The sequence below is a fragment of the Brachycentrus maculatus genome, unplaced genomic scaffold (genome assembly GCF_059751285.1).
Source record: "Brachycentrus maculatus isolate JH-2025_06_01 unplaced genomic scaffold, ASM5975128v1 h1tg000345l, whole genome shotgun sequence".
NCBI lineage: Eukaryota > Metazoa > Arthropoda > Insecta > Trichoptera > Brachycentridae > Brachycentrus > Brachycentrus maculatus.
In genome coordinates this window covers 1,035,177-1,055,434 of record NW_028281094.1, presented here as the reverse complement: position 1 = coordinate 1,055,434, position 20,258 = coordinate 1,035,177, and the positions used below count along the sequence as shown (strand labels likewise).

General features: G+C 29.3%; 1 protein-coding gene across 1 annotated transcript in view; it reads left to right on the top strand.

Annotated features, from left to right (window-relative positions):
• LOC148303825 (uncharacterized) overlaps positions 1 to 16,622 on the top strand; it is a 78,627-nt gene extending 62,005 nt beyond the window's left edge. Inside the window, exon 6 of the mRNA XM_088269349.1 lies at positions 16,002 to 16,622. Within this exon, the coding sequence (XP_088125475.1) occupies positions 16,002 to 16,167 (166 nt within the window). The 3' untranslated portion in view covers positions 16,168 to 16,622. The remainder of the gene's footprint in view (positions 1 to 16,001) is intronic.
• Positions 16,623 to 20,258: the final 3,636 nt, after the last annotated feature.

The following is a 20,258-nucleotide window of genomic DNA, read 5'->3' as shown; positions in this document are numbered from 1 at the left end:
TATTTCATTTATAGTATTACCAAAGTACAGGATGATACGATGGGTTATTGATGATTTTTGGAGGGTCGTTATGGATATACAGTCATACGATAATAAAGCTTTTGTTGTTGAAAACAATGTCTTATAAATGACCACTCTACAAATTGTTGTAGTTGTGATTTTCATGAAATTCTCTGTAAAACCGTAGTGGCATCTTCTAGTTTATACATAGGTTTGATTTCTTAGCAATGTTGGTTTTTAAAGCTTTCAACGTTTGAGTCGACTGTAAGAAAAGCAGTGAGAATCACTGGCTTGAAATATTTTGTATATAATGCAATTTAGTACCCGTAAAAAATGCGGCCAACGAACCTAGCTTTAAAAACCAATATAACTCAAGAAATCAAAGCGAAAAAAACAGGGGATGCTGCTTCTAGTTACAGAGAAATCTCAATCACGACTAAAACGATGTTTAAAAAAATCATATTTTCCATTTGAAAGACATCATTTACCAAAAAAAAAATTATATGTATTACATGTAAATTCATATTATATTTTTTGACCATTGTCGTTTAGTATATCCATAAAAACACCTTTAAAACCATCAATACCCATTGTGCCATCCTGGATTTAAACTTGAAACACAATTCATTTCGATTTCCTGCCCAAATAAAACAAAATCATTACGCATATGTTATTGGAAAAAGGAGCAAAGAAAGACCGAAAAAAAACTTGGCATGATCAGGTATATCAAATACTTGAAAACGATCAAGTAAGGAGTCGAAATAATCGGTGGGTATGTATGAGGAGATGCATTTATGTAGAACAGACGAATAATGTTTTCAAGATAGAGAGTGGTAAAGCATTTTATTCTATGGGGAAAGAGCGTGAGGGTTGGATGGTAAATTAGCAAGGGTTAGCCAAAGTAGAGGTCACACATGAATATGTGTAATTGTAGTTTTAGTGTTCTGACACTTTCGAGTACGCACGGGTCAAGCTCGTGTGTTTCAAATTCGACTCTTACGTATCATTATTTCCGCTCGTAAAACTAAATATTCAGATGTGGTTAGTTAAGCACCTGATCCTCCTAAAACGAGGTCCAAGCTGGCTATGAATAAAAAATCACCCGACCCATATTAAATATTAAGCATTCAATAAAAGTCCATCCGAATCGCTAAAAATTTTCCTCTTGCTCCGACCGTTGAAAGGTTTATTGGAACTCATTGGACTGTTTAATATTTAATGGAATTTGGCCAACCCTAATAAAGGTGGTCCGAGAAAAATGCGATCAAGGTAAGACATCAATTTATCACAAAAATATTGTCCCTTAAAATATTCACAAGCATTTTATTTATTGTTTCGCCATTAACTTTGTGGTAAGACATATTACAATGTTTAAAGAAAACACTTCATTTTTTACCACTTGAGTTTTATTATAGACTACATGTTTCAGAAGTTAAACTTCCATCATTCAGGTCTGTATAATAGTTATTATATAGACCTGAATGATGGCAGTTTAACTTCTGAAACATGTAGTCTATAATAAAACTCAAGTGGTAAAAAACGAAGTGTTTTCTTTAATCATTCACAAGCATTCATAAATATTTATTTATTGACCAAATGTGTCAAAATATTTATTAAAAAATCTGAGTTTCACCACCTTGGAGTTACATATATTGGCATCTCAATAATGCATGGTTTAAGTGATCAATTAAAAGGGGATATTCATAGTAAAAGAGCTTCATAAAATATTAATAGGGCTTCATAGAAAATCATATTTTCAGGCGTCTCCCAGTAACGAAGTGAAACGATTCGGGATGGATCGTGTGCATATGGTATTTACAATAAGATTCTCTGCTAAATAAAAAGCTTTCTCAAATTAACCGTTTATATCTCACACTTAGGAATCATTTACTTTTATTTTGAAATTACAACATAGATGAAGAAAAATATGGAAGTCTGGGTATTTATATGGCTTACTACCCTTAGAAATTTCGACGAACTCAAAATATCTTGAACGAACGGGTCTAATTGTAATCTTAATAAACATTGAAAATCATGTTTTTAGGCGTCTCTATGTACGTAAAATAATTAGGAAAGAATCATACTTATATTGTGTAAGGGTCTCTACCAAATAAAAAGATAACTTAACTCAACTATTGATGCTGCCGAAAACTCTTGCAAAAGAACGTGAGTTTTCGTGAAATAAATATTTTGTAATTTCCAATTTCTATTTTTATTTTTTTATTTCTATTTTTGGTATTTTTGCTTTACCTTAATGGGTAAATGACACAGTCTAATTCGCCAACATCACTCCTTCGTCTGTCACTCTCTGTCACCTCATTTCTGCGTATGACATTTGAGATAGCTTGATATCCCGGTGCTTTCTGAAAAATTGGTTGATAATTTAATCCGATGTTTATTCTGATAATATTTGCATTCTAGGCGCCTCCCAGTGGTGGAAATTGATATCTATATATTTTTTCGTATTTAATGAAATTTTAATTCAATTAATCGGTCCAAGACTATTATATCATTAATTAAGTACACAAATAAATATTGAGTATAAGTCCCTCTGTAAGCACAAAATCGAGGTCTCTTTTTTTAAGAGGTACAGCGTAACTATTTTGCGATGTGTTTTAAGTAGAAACGTCAAGTAAATTAATTAAATTGTTGTATTTTAAGCGATTAAATTAATTAATAAAATCAAAAAAGTATTAAACCCTGATTAAATGGTTTAAATACACATTATTTTGTTTTATATTATTTTTATAAACAATTCCACCCATGACGAATCAACCATTTTCTAAATGATTCGAATTCTGGATGTAAAATGAATAATTTTTTACATGATATGAACTTTTCATATTTTGAATGGGATTTTTTGGGGAGAATTTGCTTGGTGTATTGAAATGGCGTATTGAAATCTGTTGTAACAAATAAAAGCCCAACTGCGGATGCAAAGCTCGCATTTCACATAGTGTACCTGGTACCAACTCTAATGTATAAAAGTAATTTTAGTGTTTTTTGAAAAAGATGAAAGAACACTGAATGACGTAAAAATGTGATCATTCAGACACATGTGCAAGAAAACGATGTGTGATAGATGTTCATTAAAACTAAAATAAGAAATAAATTGTACGACTGAGATAAATATTATCGATAAAAGTAAGAATGGTCTGTTGAGATGGCTCTGATATGTGGAACAAATGAATAAAAGAACGGTAAAATTAACATATTAGTCAAATGTAGTTGGAAATAGAAGCAGATAAAAACCGAGGAAACTTGCCATGATCACGTATTTCAAACGCTTCAAGTGGTCAAGTCAAAAGTCGGAGTAATCGGCATGCATGTCTGAGGAGATGCATGAATGTTGAAGAGGTGAAAATAGTTATGTGGCGTTCAATTCTATCCGCCTACCCCTGCGAGGAAGCGGCTTGATAGTTAATCAGTTAGTTATACTATGAAACGCCTTAAAATTTTTGTTATTATTTTAGGTTTTATCAACAATATTTTAAATATGTTTAATTATTTGTCCACAAATACTGAATTTCATACTTAAACCAGCCATCGACAGGTCGTGTGCTCTATGAATTACTTGATTGTATATTCCCATCTCAAAATTTTAGAGGAATAGTTTTTATTTTTATGGTGTGTCGGAAAATAAAAAAAAGTTAAAAATTCATACAATAGTTCCTAAAGGCAAGTAGACCCATTTTGTAGAAACATTGTATAAAGAAAAAAAACATTAATATCAATTCATGAATGGAATGATTATCCCAAATATAAATACATTTTTTTTGGGGATGTATTTCAATCTTCAATTCAATCACTGAGCCCCTGTAGGATTTACATATACCTACTTTTTGGTAAATACGTCACAAACAGATGTGTTCAGAATTTTTATTCAGTTTACATTATCAAAAGATTTTCTGGCCTATTTTGTGAAAAATAGGCGAACTTCTTGAGAAATTGAATTTTTATACAACGGATAATAAATTGCGTTTTTATCTCGTTCCAAAATTATTTGTCCGAAGATGTCATTTTGTCAAGTGGTATAAAACAAGTGTTTTCTTTAATCATTGTCATTTGAACATAATTTATCGAAATAAATTACATAAATGCAATGAGTAAACGTTTGATAAAAAAATAATTTATATGGATGTTTTATGTTTTTATCAAATATTTTTTTGGAAAGAACACTTATTTTCGTTTTAAATCAAATTTAAATAACTTTATACTAAAATGATAGGGCGCAAATAAGGGCGAACTTTATACAACTTGTTTTACAGGAATAATTGTGGTATTTTTTGCAAGAAACAATATAATGGAAGATTGCCAGTCAAATATACCTACTATAATGATAAAAGATGATTTTTTACAAAAACAACTCTCTAGAGATCGATAAATAAACTATCATCAATGAACTTTATAACGAAATTAATCACTTATTTTTTATAGTTTTCAAAATCACTTTTATTTGAATTTTAACTCAATTTTAAATATTTTCCTTATGCTTAGAAATAAAGTACATAGTTATAAAACCGTCCGCTTCTGACCTAATAATCTAATACTTACCTAATTTACTACACCCTTATCCCGCTTACTTACCTAACTATAAATGATTCTTTGTTTCAAGTTTAGAACCTATACATACCTAGAGAAGACAAAGTAGGTGTAAAAACCGATTGAAAAAATATTTAGTTTTATTATTTTTTAAAACATTTTATTCCCTTATTTCTAAGGTTTTTTTTAAATAATTTAAGAACTTTTTAATAATATCAGCCTCATTAAATGCCATCACACATATCGCTCACCCCTTTCAACAACATCATATATCAAAAAGCTTAATTTTTCAGGAAATCATTTTTTATGTTTAAAAATATAATAAAATGAACGAAAAATAAATATCAAGTCCCTTATTGAACTTTTTACTGTGCAACAGATCTTTTTATGCAAAACCTGAATGGTTTTTCTGCATTTGAAAAATAACCCGTTTATTTTAAAAAATAATTAAACAATACCTTTTCTTCAAAATGCAAAACAACACTTTCTGAGCCGTAGGGGGTAAATATTAAGTTAAAAATATGCCGCTTTTACTGGGATATAGTACATTATCTGGGCATTCCGAAAACAACTGAAAATTTACGATTTTTTTTTTATATATGACGTTGTTGAATGTTTTCGGACAATAAGTCGAGATGATTACTTTTCCCCACTTGTATTATATTTAATTAAATAAAGCATTCGCTTAGGTCTGAATAAAATAAAGAAAAATATAACGAACATGGTTTTCCTCATTTTCTCATACTTATTAAGAATTTGATTCGTTTAGTTCTCGGGTATAATATAAAAGAATTCAATTTCAAAAGGAAGGAGGGTCACGTATGCGTATACGCCCGCTAGTTTTCTTGTTAATAAAATTCTACGGGTCATAACTAGGACCATAATAATCTAATAGAATATTAGATATTCGTATAAGGTATAAAACACCCTTTTGCGTCAGCAAAAAGGTAGGTGCTATAACTGCTTATAAGGATGGACTCAAAGTACGAAATAGATATAGCACAGTCGAATTTCATATTATTAATTAATTTAGCGTTAACTTTGTAGAATAACATGATGATTAAAATACGATATAAAGGATGAAGCACTTGTGTGAGACCACTTACAAAAAATGTTAACCTGTCCGAGTATGGCCGTCCATGTACGACCATACCAAACTTTCCTCAAAGGAATATGGCTGTATATATACGGCTGCGTAATAATTGTTGTAATTAATAAGTCCGGTAGCTTTTACTTCTAAAATGGCACTTGTACTGCCATCTATAGTTGTATTTAAACAATATTTTCTTTATTAAAAGAAAAATATTTAATAATGTAAATATTTTTTTGTTCAAGAAAATATATTGCTTATAGCATCAATTATGATATAAAATTATAAAAAAAGTTTAAAAAAACTCTTTCCAGGACAGGTTAATAATATACAACTAGTTTCGAGAACACAATATGTTCTCAAAACTAGTCTTGTTTGCATTAATTAACTCTAAAAAGTGGTATTATACAAGTATTTTATTTTGATATTAAGGTTATATGATACAGGAAACAGAAATTAAGTATATGATGAAGAAAAGAGAATGCAAGCAATGGCCGCCTACCTGCCTGCGTACCTGCACACATACTACTCTGTGTCACTTTTACATATCGTGAATGTGTATGAGTCCCTGTATGTATAAAATACACCTCAACTCTGTAAATTATGGCCCTTACAAAATTGAATACAAATGATTCTTAAAAGGTTTTGTTCAAAACTTATTTAAAATTAATGTTTATTCAATGGTCCTCGATTTTTATAAAAACGATTCGCTTCTATTATGATAAATTTTGTTTCAAATTCTTTAAATTTCTCTTTAGGTTTCACTATATTTTTAATTTAAATTTAAATTTCCGTAAGTTCAATAAACCTGCGGCCATGGGATAAATAATATTGAATTTACAAGATAACCACGGTTTATCTCAAATGGCCGCTAAAATAATTTAAATAAATTGAATTAAGAAATTCACCGATTCAAAGTAAGCCAAGGGATGCCTCGGGATTTAATTACATTTCCTAGCCCCAGCGATTAACTCGTAAATTAAATAAATAATTTTGAAATTTCTGCTGTCAAAATATACATTTTACATCGGGGAAATTTGCAACCATCCGATCCAGAAAGTGATCGGATGCGCAAGGGGCTGGACGTGTCTACACATTTTTTTTTCAAAGAATATATTCTGGTTTTGATTTTTTAAGAATAAATATTGATAAAATATTTTCACAATTATTTTTAACTATTTACGTTTTAATAACTCTTTTTTTCAAAACCATAGATTTATTTCGAAGAAAAACTTATTTTCTTAATACAAAAACGGTGTTTAAAAAAAAATCAATTATGTTAAATGTTGCCTGGGTTTGAAGAAAATTAAGTTACGGGTTATTGATTGCTACTGGACCTTAAGAGTTTTCACGTTTATCTATAAAACTAAACATGTTAATCCGAAAACCGATTACTGTAAAATTTCGGCACAACGTTGCATTTGAATATGTGCGTGTTTTTATTATACTCGTACCTAGATGTTTTCAACTTCAAAAAATTATCAAAATCAAGGCTGAGTTAACTATTCAAAACATTAAAAAAGCTGTTTTAATATGGTTTGAAAAGAACTGTAAAACAAATTCTTGTTTCGAATGTATTTGGAAATAAAAGCAGTTAAAGACTATGATAACTTTAAATGATCAAGTACGTATTTTGAAATTATCAGATCAGGAGTCGGAATAATCGGCGGGTAAGTATGAGGAGAGCATGAATGTGGATGAAGGTGAGATTGTTTGAAAAAATAGAGTGGTGTGGCGATCTATTCTCTCTGCCTACACCTGCGGGGAATTGGCGTGATGGGTAATTAAGATACCTTGAGATAACTACAAATATTAAAAATATACACGAATATACAGTAAAATTTAAAGCGCTTATGGGGAAAAAATGTACTATTAGAGCTTCATATGTATGAAAATAATAGAATAATATTATAAAAAAAGTCAATCAGTTAATGCAGAAAGGTATGACTACCTTCTTATTTTTTTTCTCAATGTATTTTCCACAAAAATACCTTTAATGATGAAACGTAATTTAATTTACCCAAACAACTGCTGCTTTTTAGTTAAATGTTCAATTCACTAAATACATAATTGATTGATTTTGTTCAGTAAATTAATTTTACATTGTTATACCATCGGAGAATTTTATTGTAATTAATTCTCCCTTGAAAGTGAATAATGATGACAGTTGAAATATTCATTTAATAATAATGATAATAAAAGCACTTTATTTTAACTGCTTTGTTAAGGTATAGTGACCCCTTGAGTGTGCATAATATCGTTATGGGAGTAAACTAAACCCATTAGGGTCCATTATGGCAAAGCGAGTGGATTTTTAATAGATATGTTTACCTTTCGAATGTCAAAATAACGAAAGTACACTTTGAAAATGTATTTTGTGAGAAATATTTTTGTATTATTTGAGCTTACATTTTTACCTTTTCCATTAAGCTTTTCATGTGTTGTATGGACAAAAAAACATTCAATTTGTATAACGCCGCAAAAATGGTAATGAAATTCAATATTTGAAATAAACAACGTAGCAATATTATGGGAATGAAAGCGTAATAAAAGAGTACTTTTTTATATGTTCATTTAGTATGATTTAAAATTAAATCCTTGGAAAATGTAAACCAATCGTATTGTGATTATAATAAAAACACAAATTTATCATTTACTACGCATGCGGAAATATAAACCAGACGAAATAATATTTACATTGCAAAAAGAGATTATAATAAGCTGTTGTTCAATTCAGTATCCGCAGTCAGTATTAAAAATTGAATGCATAAAATGATACAACAATGATGTTAAATTAATATTGTGTATTTTGGTCGCAAATTGTAGTAAAACAGAGTTTTTCAGATATTATGTAATATGAAAGTAAATTTCTTTACTAAATCATTTAATTGAATAAATACATAATTATTCAATAAACTGCATATTCTATTTGTTTGGTGAACGTTTTTTTGTATAATATATTAAAAGCATGGTTAATTCCAATGGAATGGTGATACAGCACTATCCTTTTCGTTAAATGATTTACATCTTTGGTAAAAAAGCAAAACTCGAGCTTTTATAAAAAAGTGTTAAAACAATCATAATTGTAATTCATTAATTTAAATAAAAACTGAGTTAAACTCTCAAATTACATAGTATATTCCGTTTTTGATGAAAGTTGGCAGAATAAATATTAATATTGGAAGACTTCTCGATTGATTGGCAATATAACTTTCAACAATATTTACTCCTGGCTGAAAAATTAAATGAATGTTGAAAAGTGTTATTAAAAATAAAATGTTTTCATTATTAATAATAAAAATTCAATTTTATTTAACATACAACACCAATTCATGATTTTTAAATAAAGGATACAAAGCTTTGCACCGGTCTTGTTCTATTATTTGGAGAGCTTTCCTCTTGTAATTATTCCCTTGTGTTCTGAACAGCGCTGGAAAGCCTCCCGGAAACGTTTCCTATGTAATATCACCTGAGCTTTCACCCTGAAACTCGGTCAGAATTTCAGTTTTGCCGTTCGGGCAAAACTTCAGATTTATCGAATGTGAAAAATGTCAAGTTTTTGAAGTCGTAATTCCATCAGACTGGGTCGTAATGTTAAAAGGCTTTTAGTTAGAAGGAAAAAAATTGGTGAAAAAAATAATATAGTTAACTTAATATATTCGTATCACGTTGTTGATAAAAAAAAAACTTTCTTGGTGGGTTCATTCTCTATTTTCAATACAACCAAAGGATTTTCACACAAATATCGAATTACATAAATTTTTTGTCACATTATTCTTCTTTTCGAATGTATTTCATAAAAGTAATATTGGGAATGTTATATGTATTATTAATTAAACCAATTACGAAAAATATTATTTAAAAATATTTTTAAGCGTACTAGCTAATGTATATTTAGCACATTAAAAGCAGTGGTATGGTAATATAACACCCCTTTTATCATTTTTCGTTATTTTCATATAGTACCACTTAAAATAAGTAGTATTTTAAGTGGTATTACACAACGTTAGCGATGAATGAAAAGGTAGTGTTATATTGACTGACATGTGTTTAATATAATAATTATGACGCTACCGTCTATAGTATTAATGTATTATATAACTAACAAACATTTTAATTTACTATCACGGTGCTTCCCCATAAGAGTAGGCAGATAGTATAGAATGCCGCACTACTCTGTCTTTATAAACATTCTTCGGTTATTCCACATTCATGGATCTCTTCATATACATACCAGGCGATTATTTTGACTTCTAACCTGACCACATGCAAGTATTTGAAATACTTGATTATACCAAGTTATTCTCGGTCATAAATATAACTATTTCTATGAATTTTCGAGAAATAATCTTCTGACATCCTATGAACAGTTATTAAGCTTTCAGAAAAAAAATTAAATCTTTGATGCATAAAATAAAGTATAAATCTTGGGAAAACATTAAATTTTACCATTTACTCATCACTTTGTTGTGGCTGAAAGTTTCACCATTACTGAAGATATTGAATAAAAATAATGTAATGATAAATAAAATTTGTATTTCAAAAGCATAACCAGTTGAATTTTTACAATTATTTATTATTTTTTAATTTCTTTATTTTTCATTCAAACTAAATACATTTAAGAAAATACAAAAATCAAATATTTTTTTTTAACAAATAAAATCAACAACACAAATAATATAAGAGTTTCTGATTAGTAAAAAGCTTCTTTACATCTTACCAATAGATGTCTCTAGTGAAGTTCTAGTGATTCAAGAACAAGGTTTCTAAATTGGTTCATATATATAGAACTTCCAAGAATTTGAGTAGTGTGGTTGTCAATAATGGGTAGAATTGGTGAATGTTACACGTGTGTAAAGTGATCACTTAAACCAGCCTATGACGGTCGTCAGCCCCGTAAATGCCCAGACTTCCATATTCTTCTTCATCTTTGATGAGATGTCAATAAACAAATATAAAAAAAAAATAATAATAATACAAATAATACAAATAATGAATATATGCCCCAAGGGATTGTTATCAATATTTATTACAGATATCATAGAGACAAACAAGAATTTGGAAGTCATTACGTATTAATTAGGTATTAATATGTCCTATTTGACCTAATTATAAGATTATCGGCTACTAAAAGCTAATAAATTATCTATTTGTAATCATTAATTAAAATATTATAATTAATCATAACTTTCACCATTCTTTTCATGTTTTTGAATATTCTTATGACATAAAGTCGCAAAAAAAGACTTGAACTACAAACAAAACTGGGAGATGGGTTCCATTATTTTTAACTTCAAATCAATATGATAGAATGTACCAAAGATCGCATAAAAAAGATTGTAAAAAATAATAAAAATAAAAACACAATGTATGTGGTCATGTAAAAAGTATCTGCGGTTTTTTGCCACTAGATGATGTTAACGCCCATATATCAAGCAAAACTTACCTGATTGTTTCAAATGAACATGTGCTTAAAAGGAGACATGGTAGTCTTAGTAGCAAATTGTTTTCCAATTCATTCCTTTTGTAAAAAGTTATATTGATTTGAAAATTAATCAAATATCTGAAGAATGCGCTTAGTGATCCTTTTTTACTATTAAAAGGTAAAAACGTTGAAAAAATTGCCGAAAATTTTATGAAGTGTACGGTGAGAATGCTTTGAGTAAATGAAGGACCCAGGAGTTGTTTGCTTTTACAAACTTCGGGTACAGTTAATGTCTCATTCTCTAGTTTATTCAGTATATGTCGATAAGTGTTCTTATTATAATATGTTTTAAAGTGGAAATGATGCCACGATCTAGTGGCTGAATTAAGCATATCGTGTTGGGTAGAAGAAACACTATTTTCACATTAAATTTTTTATGCGAATTTGCATAATAACAGACTTGGACTACTCACAAAAATAGGGGATTGGTTCCTTTACATTTGAAAATCGCATAACTTCCAAATCGCATAAAAAAGATGAGCAAAAAAAACAGACCCAAGTGTATATATACATACAAATATTTATGTTCGCCACCGTACCACGCTCGGATACCGTACTGGAGGTCCCGGGATTGATTCCCAGGGGGCGTCAAATTCCATATTAACTCCATACTACCCTTGACTGATACCTGAAGTTCTAATCACCTTTCCTTCATGCGTTAATGATCAAGATAACACTGCGTTTATGTAATACAGTGCCCTATGAACCATTGGGTGCGGATAAGGGTTAGAAGAAGATATGTTTAGACACAAATTACTTTAATATATTTTAGTTTCCATTTTGATTAACTGACTTCTTCAAATAAAGCAAAATTATTCGATATTTTATACCATTATTTTCGTATACTAAAACATACTTGGAACATAATTACCAACTTAGTTCATCGTCAAATAACGTTAAAAATAAAGTTTTTATATTATTTTACATAATTATAAAAAATTCAGTGTAATTTTAAATATGATAAACATTAAAAAAACTTGCTTAGTAACATTTACTGAGCGAATATATGACTTATTTATTTCAGAAACATAGAATACTAAGTTTAAACGCTAAGTTTTTTTGTACTTAACAATTATGATACGTTAGTTTATTTCACACTAATGACAAAAAATATGTGAAAAAATCTAGTTTTTCCCACATTATTTTTTTCCTTTGCGATGTGAAACCTCCATAATTGGATTATACATAGGTCCAGAAGGGTTTCGTCCAAGATACTATAGGCTCTACTGATGATTTGTAAATTGTTCTTCTCTTTACACAGTGGCGATTTTTTTCTAATATCCTAAAAGGCAGAGAGAATAGAACATCTCACCGCTGTCTTTGAAAAAAAATTACCTTTTCTACATTTATGCATCTTCTCATCACGCTCGCCGACTATTCCGACTCCCGACCAGATTTTTTTTTTAATTTTTCACTTGTACCATATAATAAAAGTAAAACTTTAATGTAAATGTGTGACTGAATTTTTGAACATGTGGTTTACAAATAATAATTGTAACTTACCATATAAAACTGTTTTTGTGTATTTTTTACGATGACTTTTTATGATTTTTACGGAGACGTTTGGTATATTTTAGTGCGATAATTGAAAAAAATGTATTTGAAAAACAAAAAGGATATATTTCTTTACATATACTTTAAAAATACATTTAAAAATCCAAAATTTCATTAATGACATCAATAAATGTATATCTTTTAATCATCTTCCTACCTCAAAGGAGACTATGTACCGTTTATTTATTTATTTCATATTGTGGCAAAAAAACGTTTTAAATTATTAAAATATGTGGAATATTACATTATATCCATCCCAGTTTGCCCATACAAGGGACGAAAAAATTCACCTGCCTCCGATCATAAATTTCATAAACCCATCTATAAAGAAAGTTGCCGACAGGCAAAATCAGAGGGGTATTTCATAACGGATATTGGAAATCTTCCCGAGATTCGTAACATTTCCCGTAACATCCCGAACCTGGGCTCCATTTATCTTAATATGTGGTCCCATTCTATCATCCCCAGAACCTCCTACTTAGGAATATACTCGTATGCCGATAGAATATAAACTGTTCATAAAATCACTGTTTCCGGATTGGTTTTAATTTACAAACTATGAAGAAAGGCCCGTTAAATATCACTACATTCTAATTTATGTTTATAAATAATCAAGATTCAATCATTTAAGTATATAAATATAATTTCATCCTTGAATTTTTTTTGCTGATCTTTGTGGCACATTTTATAAGCTTTACGAAAAAAAAACTCAAACTTTTTTTCAAAAACTTTTATTTTTGTAATTTTTTCCCCAACCAGTTTCGATTAGCACCTGGTCATCTCCAGAGATGGATATTTACTTCGTGTAAGTAAATGTATGTAAGTATAAATATATAAATAAATATATATATATATATATATATATATATATATATATATATATATATATATATATATATATATATATATATATATATATATATATATATATATATATATATATATATATATATATATATATATATATATATATATATATATATATATATATATATATATATATATATATATATATATATATATATATATATATATATATATATATATCCAAACCTGAAGATGATAAGGTGCCTGTCGAAACCGCTAGGAAAAAGTACCAAAAGTGAAAGTGAATATGAAAATATATCATTTTAATAAACGTTCGTTTAAAAGATCTCATTTTGACTGCATTCTACTAGACAAATTTCACCCTTCTTTTGCCAACTCCATGCTTAATTGTAATATATTACGGTTGGTAACGGGACCCTGTTGTGAACTATCAGTTGAGCTTTAATTTTCAAACGCCTGAAGCCTGAAGCGCAGGACTGATCACCATTCTTTTTACGATTAAGATAACACTGTGTCTATACGATGCATAAACTAATTTGCCATTGGGTATAGAAAAAAGTAAAAAATAGGAGAACAAGTACAAACCGTATAAAGATGCCTACGTATTGGAACATTTTTTAAATAAAAAAAGAGAGAGATAAAAGAAGTACCCAATTAAAATCGTTTTTATTTTATTTTTGAAGTAAAAACATATTGTTTGTTTTATTAAAGGTAAAAAAAGATTAAAAAAAAATTATTCTTTGATCGATAGCATTTTATAGTTTTCATGGATGAAATTTCAGCTGGTTATAAATATGATATTGATATTTGAAAAATCTATAAAATACGGCGCTGTCTTGTAAAATTACTCTTATAACGGGATGGTTAGTGCTAATAAACTCGATAACTCGATGGGATGTATTAATTAAGTTTTTAATATTGCGCTTGAAAGCACGTCTATCAAAAAGGACAATCGACATAAAATATAATTATAAAAATATATATCATGTAATAAAAACAACAAATCAAATTAACAGAGTATATGAAATTACCATAAATGTGAATTGACAAATATAGCCTACATTAAAGATTTAGGTAACAAATAGACAACAACTTGAAAAAGGATTTGAAAACTGAAAAATACTACAAAAAAAACTTGCACCTTGAAAACCATATGTAACATCACACAAAGAAAAAAAATAATAACAAAATACTTCGCTTTTTGTCTAAAGTATGGAATTATTCTACAGTATGGAATTATTGGTTGGGGTGATATGAGTAATGCGTTATTCAATAGTGTCATTGTTGCCCTTAAATCAATAATGAAAATAAAGCCTAATGTTCCGAAACAGACTCCAAAGAGGAAATATTCAATAAATAACAACTATGACATTCAAACAACTATTGGCTGAAATAATCCTTACAAATGCATTTTAGAATACGATATTCGCCTTTGTTTAGGATATCTCGACATAGGTGAAGAAGAATATGGGAGTCTGGGTATTGACGGGGCTCAAGACCTCTCATAGGCTGGTTTAATTGATCACTTTATACACGTGTAGCATTTACCATTCTACTCATGATTGACAATCATACCACGCAAATTTCAGAAGTTTTATACATACATGTATTCTTCCGTCGACACCTTCGTTTATATTTAAAAAAATATTTATGAAAGAAGAAATGCGGAAAAGTATTTAGACTCACTCAAAATGTTGTAAATGAACATCAAGTATAGTTTAATAAATATTTTTTTCGAATTCTCTAAGCATTTAATAGATAATGATCACAAATTCAACAACAAATCGTAGAGATACTAAAAATAATTAAAACGATAAGTAAAACACTGCAACATTTTGAAACAATATAAATTCATAAGAGTTAAATGATAGTAAACCCATTATTAACAAAATGACAATAATTAAAGCATCCTCCCTATTGTCTATGTTTTCACTGAAAAGAAAAAGAAAAAATAAGTATAAGAAACAGCTTTTATGTATTAATTTTAAATCAAACACAGATTTTTTGAGTCTACTAAGCTGTATTTTATTAACAAAAAACACATAAAAAATTATATTGTGACAATTGTTTCGCCTTGTTAGGGCATTATCAAACGAATGTGAAGATCAAATGGACTACGGTCCTTATGTAGCTATACAATTCTAGGCGAAACAATTGTCACAATATATTTTTTTTGTGTTTTTTGTTAATAAAATACAACTTAGTAGACTCAAAAAATCTGTGTTTGATTTAAAATTAATACATAAATTAAAATGGAGTTCTACAAATTAAATGCCAAGTCAATAAATAAAAAAGAAACAGCTCCTACTCCCCTCTTCTATCCTCAACGTCCCAAGGCCCGACTCTAAAATTTAGAATTTACTTCACATACGGTGTTCGAAAATCATGGGCAATGCATCAAAATACGTGTCACAAGAGATTTTAAGAAAAAGTGGTATTTACCAAGTAATAATTTAAAATAAAAAAATATATGTTGTGAACTAATGTATCGTTTCATTTCAGTTCAATATCAGACGACGAGTCGAACGGCAAAGACGCCGATGACTTTCAGCGTCCCTCGCCGCGCGACCTCACCGTCCTGGCGTGCGTGCAGATCGTGCTGACGTGCACGACGCTGGCGTGCCAGGCCGCCCTGCTGAACATCGACTGGAGGGCGGCAACCGCCTGACATACGGCTGAGAACCCCGGGACCTCAGGCCAGCCGGAGTCCCGCTCGATCCCAGGAGTGCATAACTTGGAGACGGACAGACCGAGTAGGGTGGCGTGGGTCGTATAGTCCAAAGGAAAGGGGTACTGGAAAATCGACTAGACGAATTCCGGAACGAAGATTTATATATACATATAAATATATATAATAGATCCTGGAAGCAGGGTTGACATCTTTAAGCAGAACAGAAGCATTTCAATGTTTTAAGTACTTTCTTAAATCAAGTGAATTGTTTTATGCTAAACATTTACGCTGTTCAATTAGACAAGTGAACCTATTTTTCAAAAATAATTCAAAGCGCTACGATAGCGTATTTTGTGTACGTTAAATAAGTGTTTTTATTTCAATCAACTTGTGAAATGGAAATGACTAGGAGGCTAAATAAATATATGAATATCATTTATAAAAAATAAAAACTAATAATCAAATTAAATATAGAAATTCCAACTACAGGTTTTTACTTAAAAAATATGTAAAAATGTCACGTACATAAGTATATATTACTATATAATATTATAAAATAAAAAATAAATACAACTGATTTTTTCACTATAATATTTATTCAATATTACCCTGGACTGGTACCTGAAGCGGAGGGCTGATCACCTTTTCTTCATATGTTAACGATCAAAATAACACTGCGTTAAATTGATGCAGCGTCCTATGCACAATCGGATGCAGATGAGGGTTTAAAGAAGAAATAAAGTAATCTAGAAACTCAAACTATTTTACTAATTATGGTTTGAATGTCATACATCTATGATATCAAATAATTTCATAGGACAAAATTGTATAAATATTTAAAATTACCATCCCTATTTCACCTTCATTGTAATTTATTAAAATTATGAAGTAACCCAGATATAAAGTCTGAATAAATAATCCTATAGAGACGTTTTTAAAACAGTAATAATTTGATTACATTAAAAAATATATACATATTTATACTATCACTCAGTGTCCACAAATACAATGCAGATAAAATTAAAACATACGGCCTTAAACGGAAATATGGAAGACCTAATCTGTATGAATTTACGAAGAGAAAATGTTTTGAGATTTTTTTATATTCCTGTTAAATTCATACCTAACTGTATTTATAATAATTGTGATATTTCGTTTTACTGAACACGATGAACAAACTTTATAAAATAAAACTTCTTTGTTTTAACCACTTTTTATTTTTCATAGGGAAGGCTTTATTATTAAATTGTGAGGTTATATATTTCGGGATCGCTTAGTGTAATAAACAACTTTTAAGAAAATATATATTATATTACGACACACTTTTATATATTTCAATGTAATTTTTTGTACATGTTAGCTTTATTGGCCGTACTCACCGATATCATTTCTTGAATGTTTTTTGCAGATATTTTGTGGCACATTTTATCTCTTCTCCGTCTTATTCCTCTTTGCCGAGGGTCATGACCCTTGCAGAAGCAATGACTCTTCTCCAGTTATCCTTTGGCACATTTTATAAACTTTATAAAAAAAAACTTTGTTTTAACCACTTTCGAATCCCAAAGAGAGTTTATATAAGTGCAAGTTATTTTTAATCGAAATATTTATTAAGTAACGCAATATTAACGTTTAATGGTTACAAGCTTTGTGGTAAAGTAAACATATTGAATGGTTCTTAATTTACATAAATCATTATGAACTCCATCAAAGACGTAACCACATCTTAATATTTGAAGTGTTGATCTCACGATTTGAGTTAGGTCATTTGTGTTCAATTAAACATCGAATTCCCTTGAAAGTCGTAAATTACGAAGTTCCAGTTTAGTGAATCGAAGTAGTACCTCAATCAACGTATTCCCCATTCATGTCAAGCCATAACGTGTGTCGTGTTTTCTGCTAATTAAAGACTAAGAGGTTTCTGGTTTCGATGTCTCTTGTATAAAAACATGCAGAAAAGTTTTTGTATTGACTGTTTCAACCTTAAATATGATCAAAGCCTTAAAAAAATGTATTTATATATATAATATATATATATATATATATATATATATATATATATATATATATATATATATATATATATATATATATATATATATATATATATATATATATATATATATATATATATATATATATATATATATATATATATATATATATATATATATATATATATATATATATATATATATATATATATATATATATATATATAACGGGGTTCCACTTGTACGTGAAGCCAACAATAAGAATTACACTTGTCTATATTATATATTGATTACACTTCTCTGGCTACGTAGCTTAGAATGCTTACCCTCCTTGCTTGAAGTAATATAAGCGATTATTCACCCTTATTTTTCTTCCATATTCATTCTAGAACTTAAAGCGCAGGGCGGATTATCTTTCTTCAAGTTATAATCGATCATGATAGCAATTAATCGATGTGATCTATGTACCAATGAGTACGAGTATGGGTAGAAGTTTTGCGTATTGTGAATAATGTATGGATACATGGAAGAACAGAACGAACTTTAGAAGTAGGAAGAAATATAGTCTCGTGACTGGGGAACATTAGGATCTGAGTAAGTCTCTTGGGGTGAAATAACTGTCACTAACACAATGTCACGCTGGATACCCATGCCTGAAATGGGCATACAAACATATAAAAGTGACATACTTGTAAAAGAATCTATCACGTCATAAGTCATTACTAAAAACGTATTAATAAATCAATTATTCCATTTTATATACATACAACCTCCGAAAATACAGCTGGGAGTCGACATCCCAAGAGCGACATGCGGAGGCACAAACAGATCCCTAGGATCTACATAAAGAAGAAGAAAAAGACAACGTAACTGTAGCCACAATCATTATTTTTTTAAAGTAAATCTTCTATACCAATCAATGTTCTTTGTATTTCTAGTCGGTACAGTATTAGTTTGTGGTAAAAGCAGATTAAATCGTTAATGAAAATGATTTCTGGTTTCTAGATAATTGATTTAGCCCTCGAAGTGTTGTTAAAATATTAACGGGGAGTAGTAAAGCGGTAAATCAGATCATTTAGTCATTTTCGATCGGAAGAAGTGAGTTATAACTGGATATACTCATTATAATTGAATCGTGTTTAATCTTTCATCTACAGGATGGTATTGTATTTTATTTGAATAAAATATAACTCTGTTTGCACAAAGCGTAACGTACGTACTAACATATAGAGGAAAGGTATTATGTAGGAGAGGGATTCTAATGTATGTATATACTCTTATGTAAAATTAAGTTTTCTTATATAACGGGTGAAAGCTTTTAATATGAAGGAGGAATAATATAATATTAACATTTTAATATTAAATTGACATTAACACTTTGACTGCCAGTGTCAGCCACCGGTGGCCGACACAAGGAATTTAAATCGCGTCTCGACAGCCCCCGGAGGCTGACACTTAGTTCCTTATATTGACTTTATATGACAATATAAGGTACAAAGTGCCAGCCTCCGGTGGCCGACGAGACGTAATCAAAATGCTTTGTATTGTTTATTGATTCGGCATTAACTTTGCGGAATGACATAAATGTGTAGTGAAAAAAATGTGTAGTACTGGCTGTCAATGTGTTAAGCTGTTTTTTGCATTTAATAATGATAAAACATCAAATAACAATTTTCGGCCAGACAGATTATATCGTATAATCCTAATCTCCTGGTATTTTTTTTTTCACAATTTATGGGCCTCAATTTTTTTTTCTGTAAACCACCGATGTTTTTTAATGAAAATATTATTTTTTAGTATCGCTTAAAAGAAAATTATTTTATGCATTATTCGAACAACGTTTCTTGAAAGTTTTATTGACATTAAAAAAAAAAAATTCTTTTAACGTAGTTATAAATTTTCTGAAGCACCCTTTTCTTCAATATTCTGAAGAATTTCAGAAAGCCATTTATAAAAGTATATAAGGATCTAAGATGTTATTTGTGAAAATATGGACATAAATATCCGATAAACCACAATTTTAAAACTTTTTTCCTCTGTCAATGGTAAAATAAGCTAGACGTGTTAAAATCATATTATGAATATCATTTACAAAAT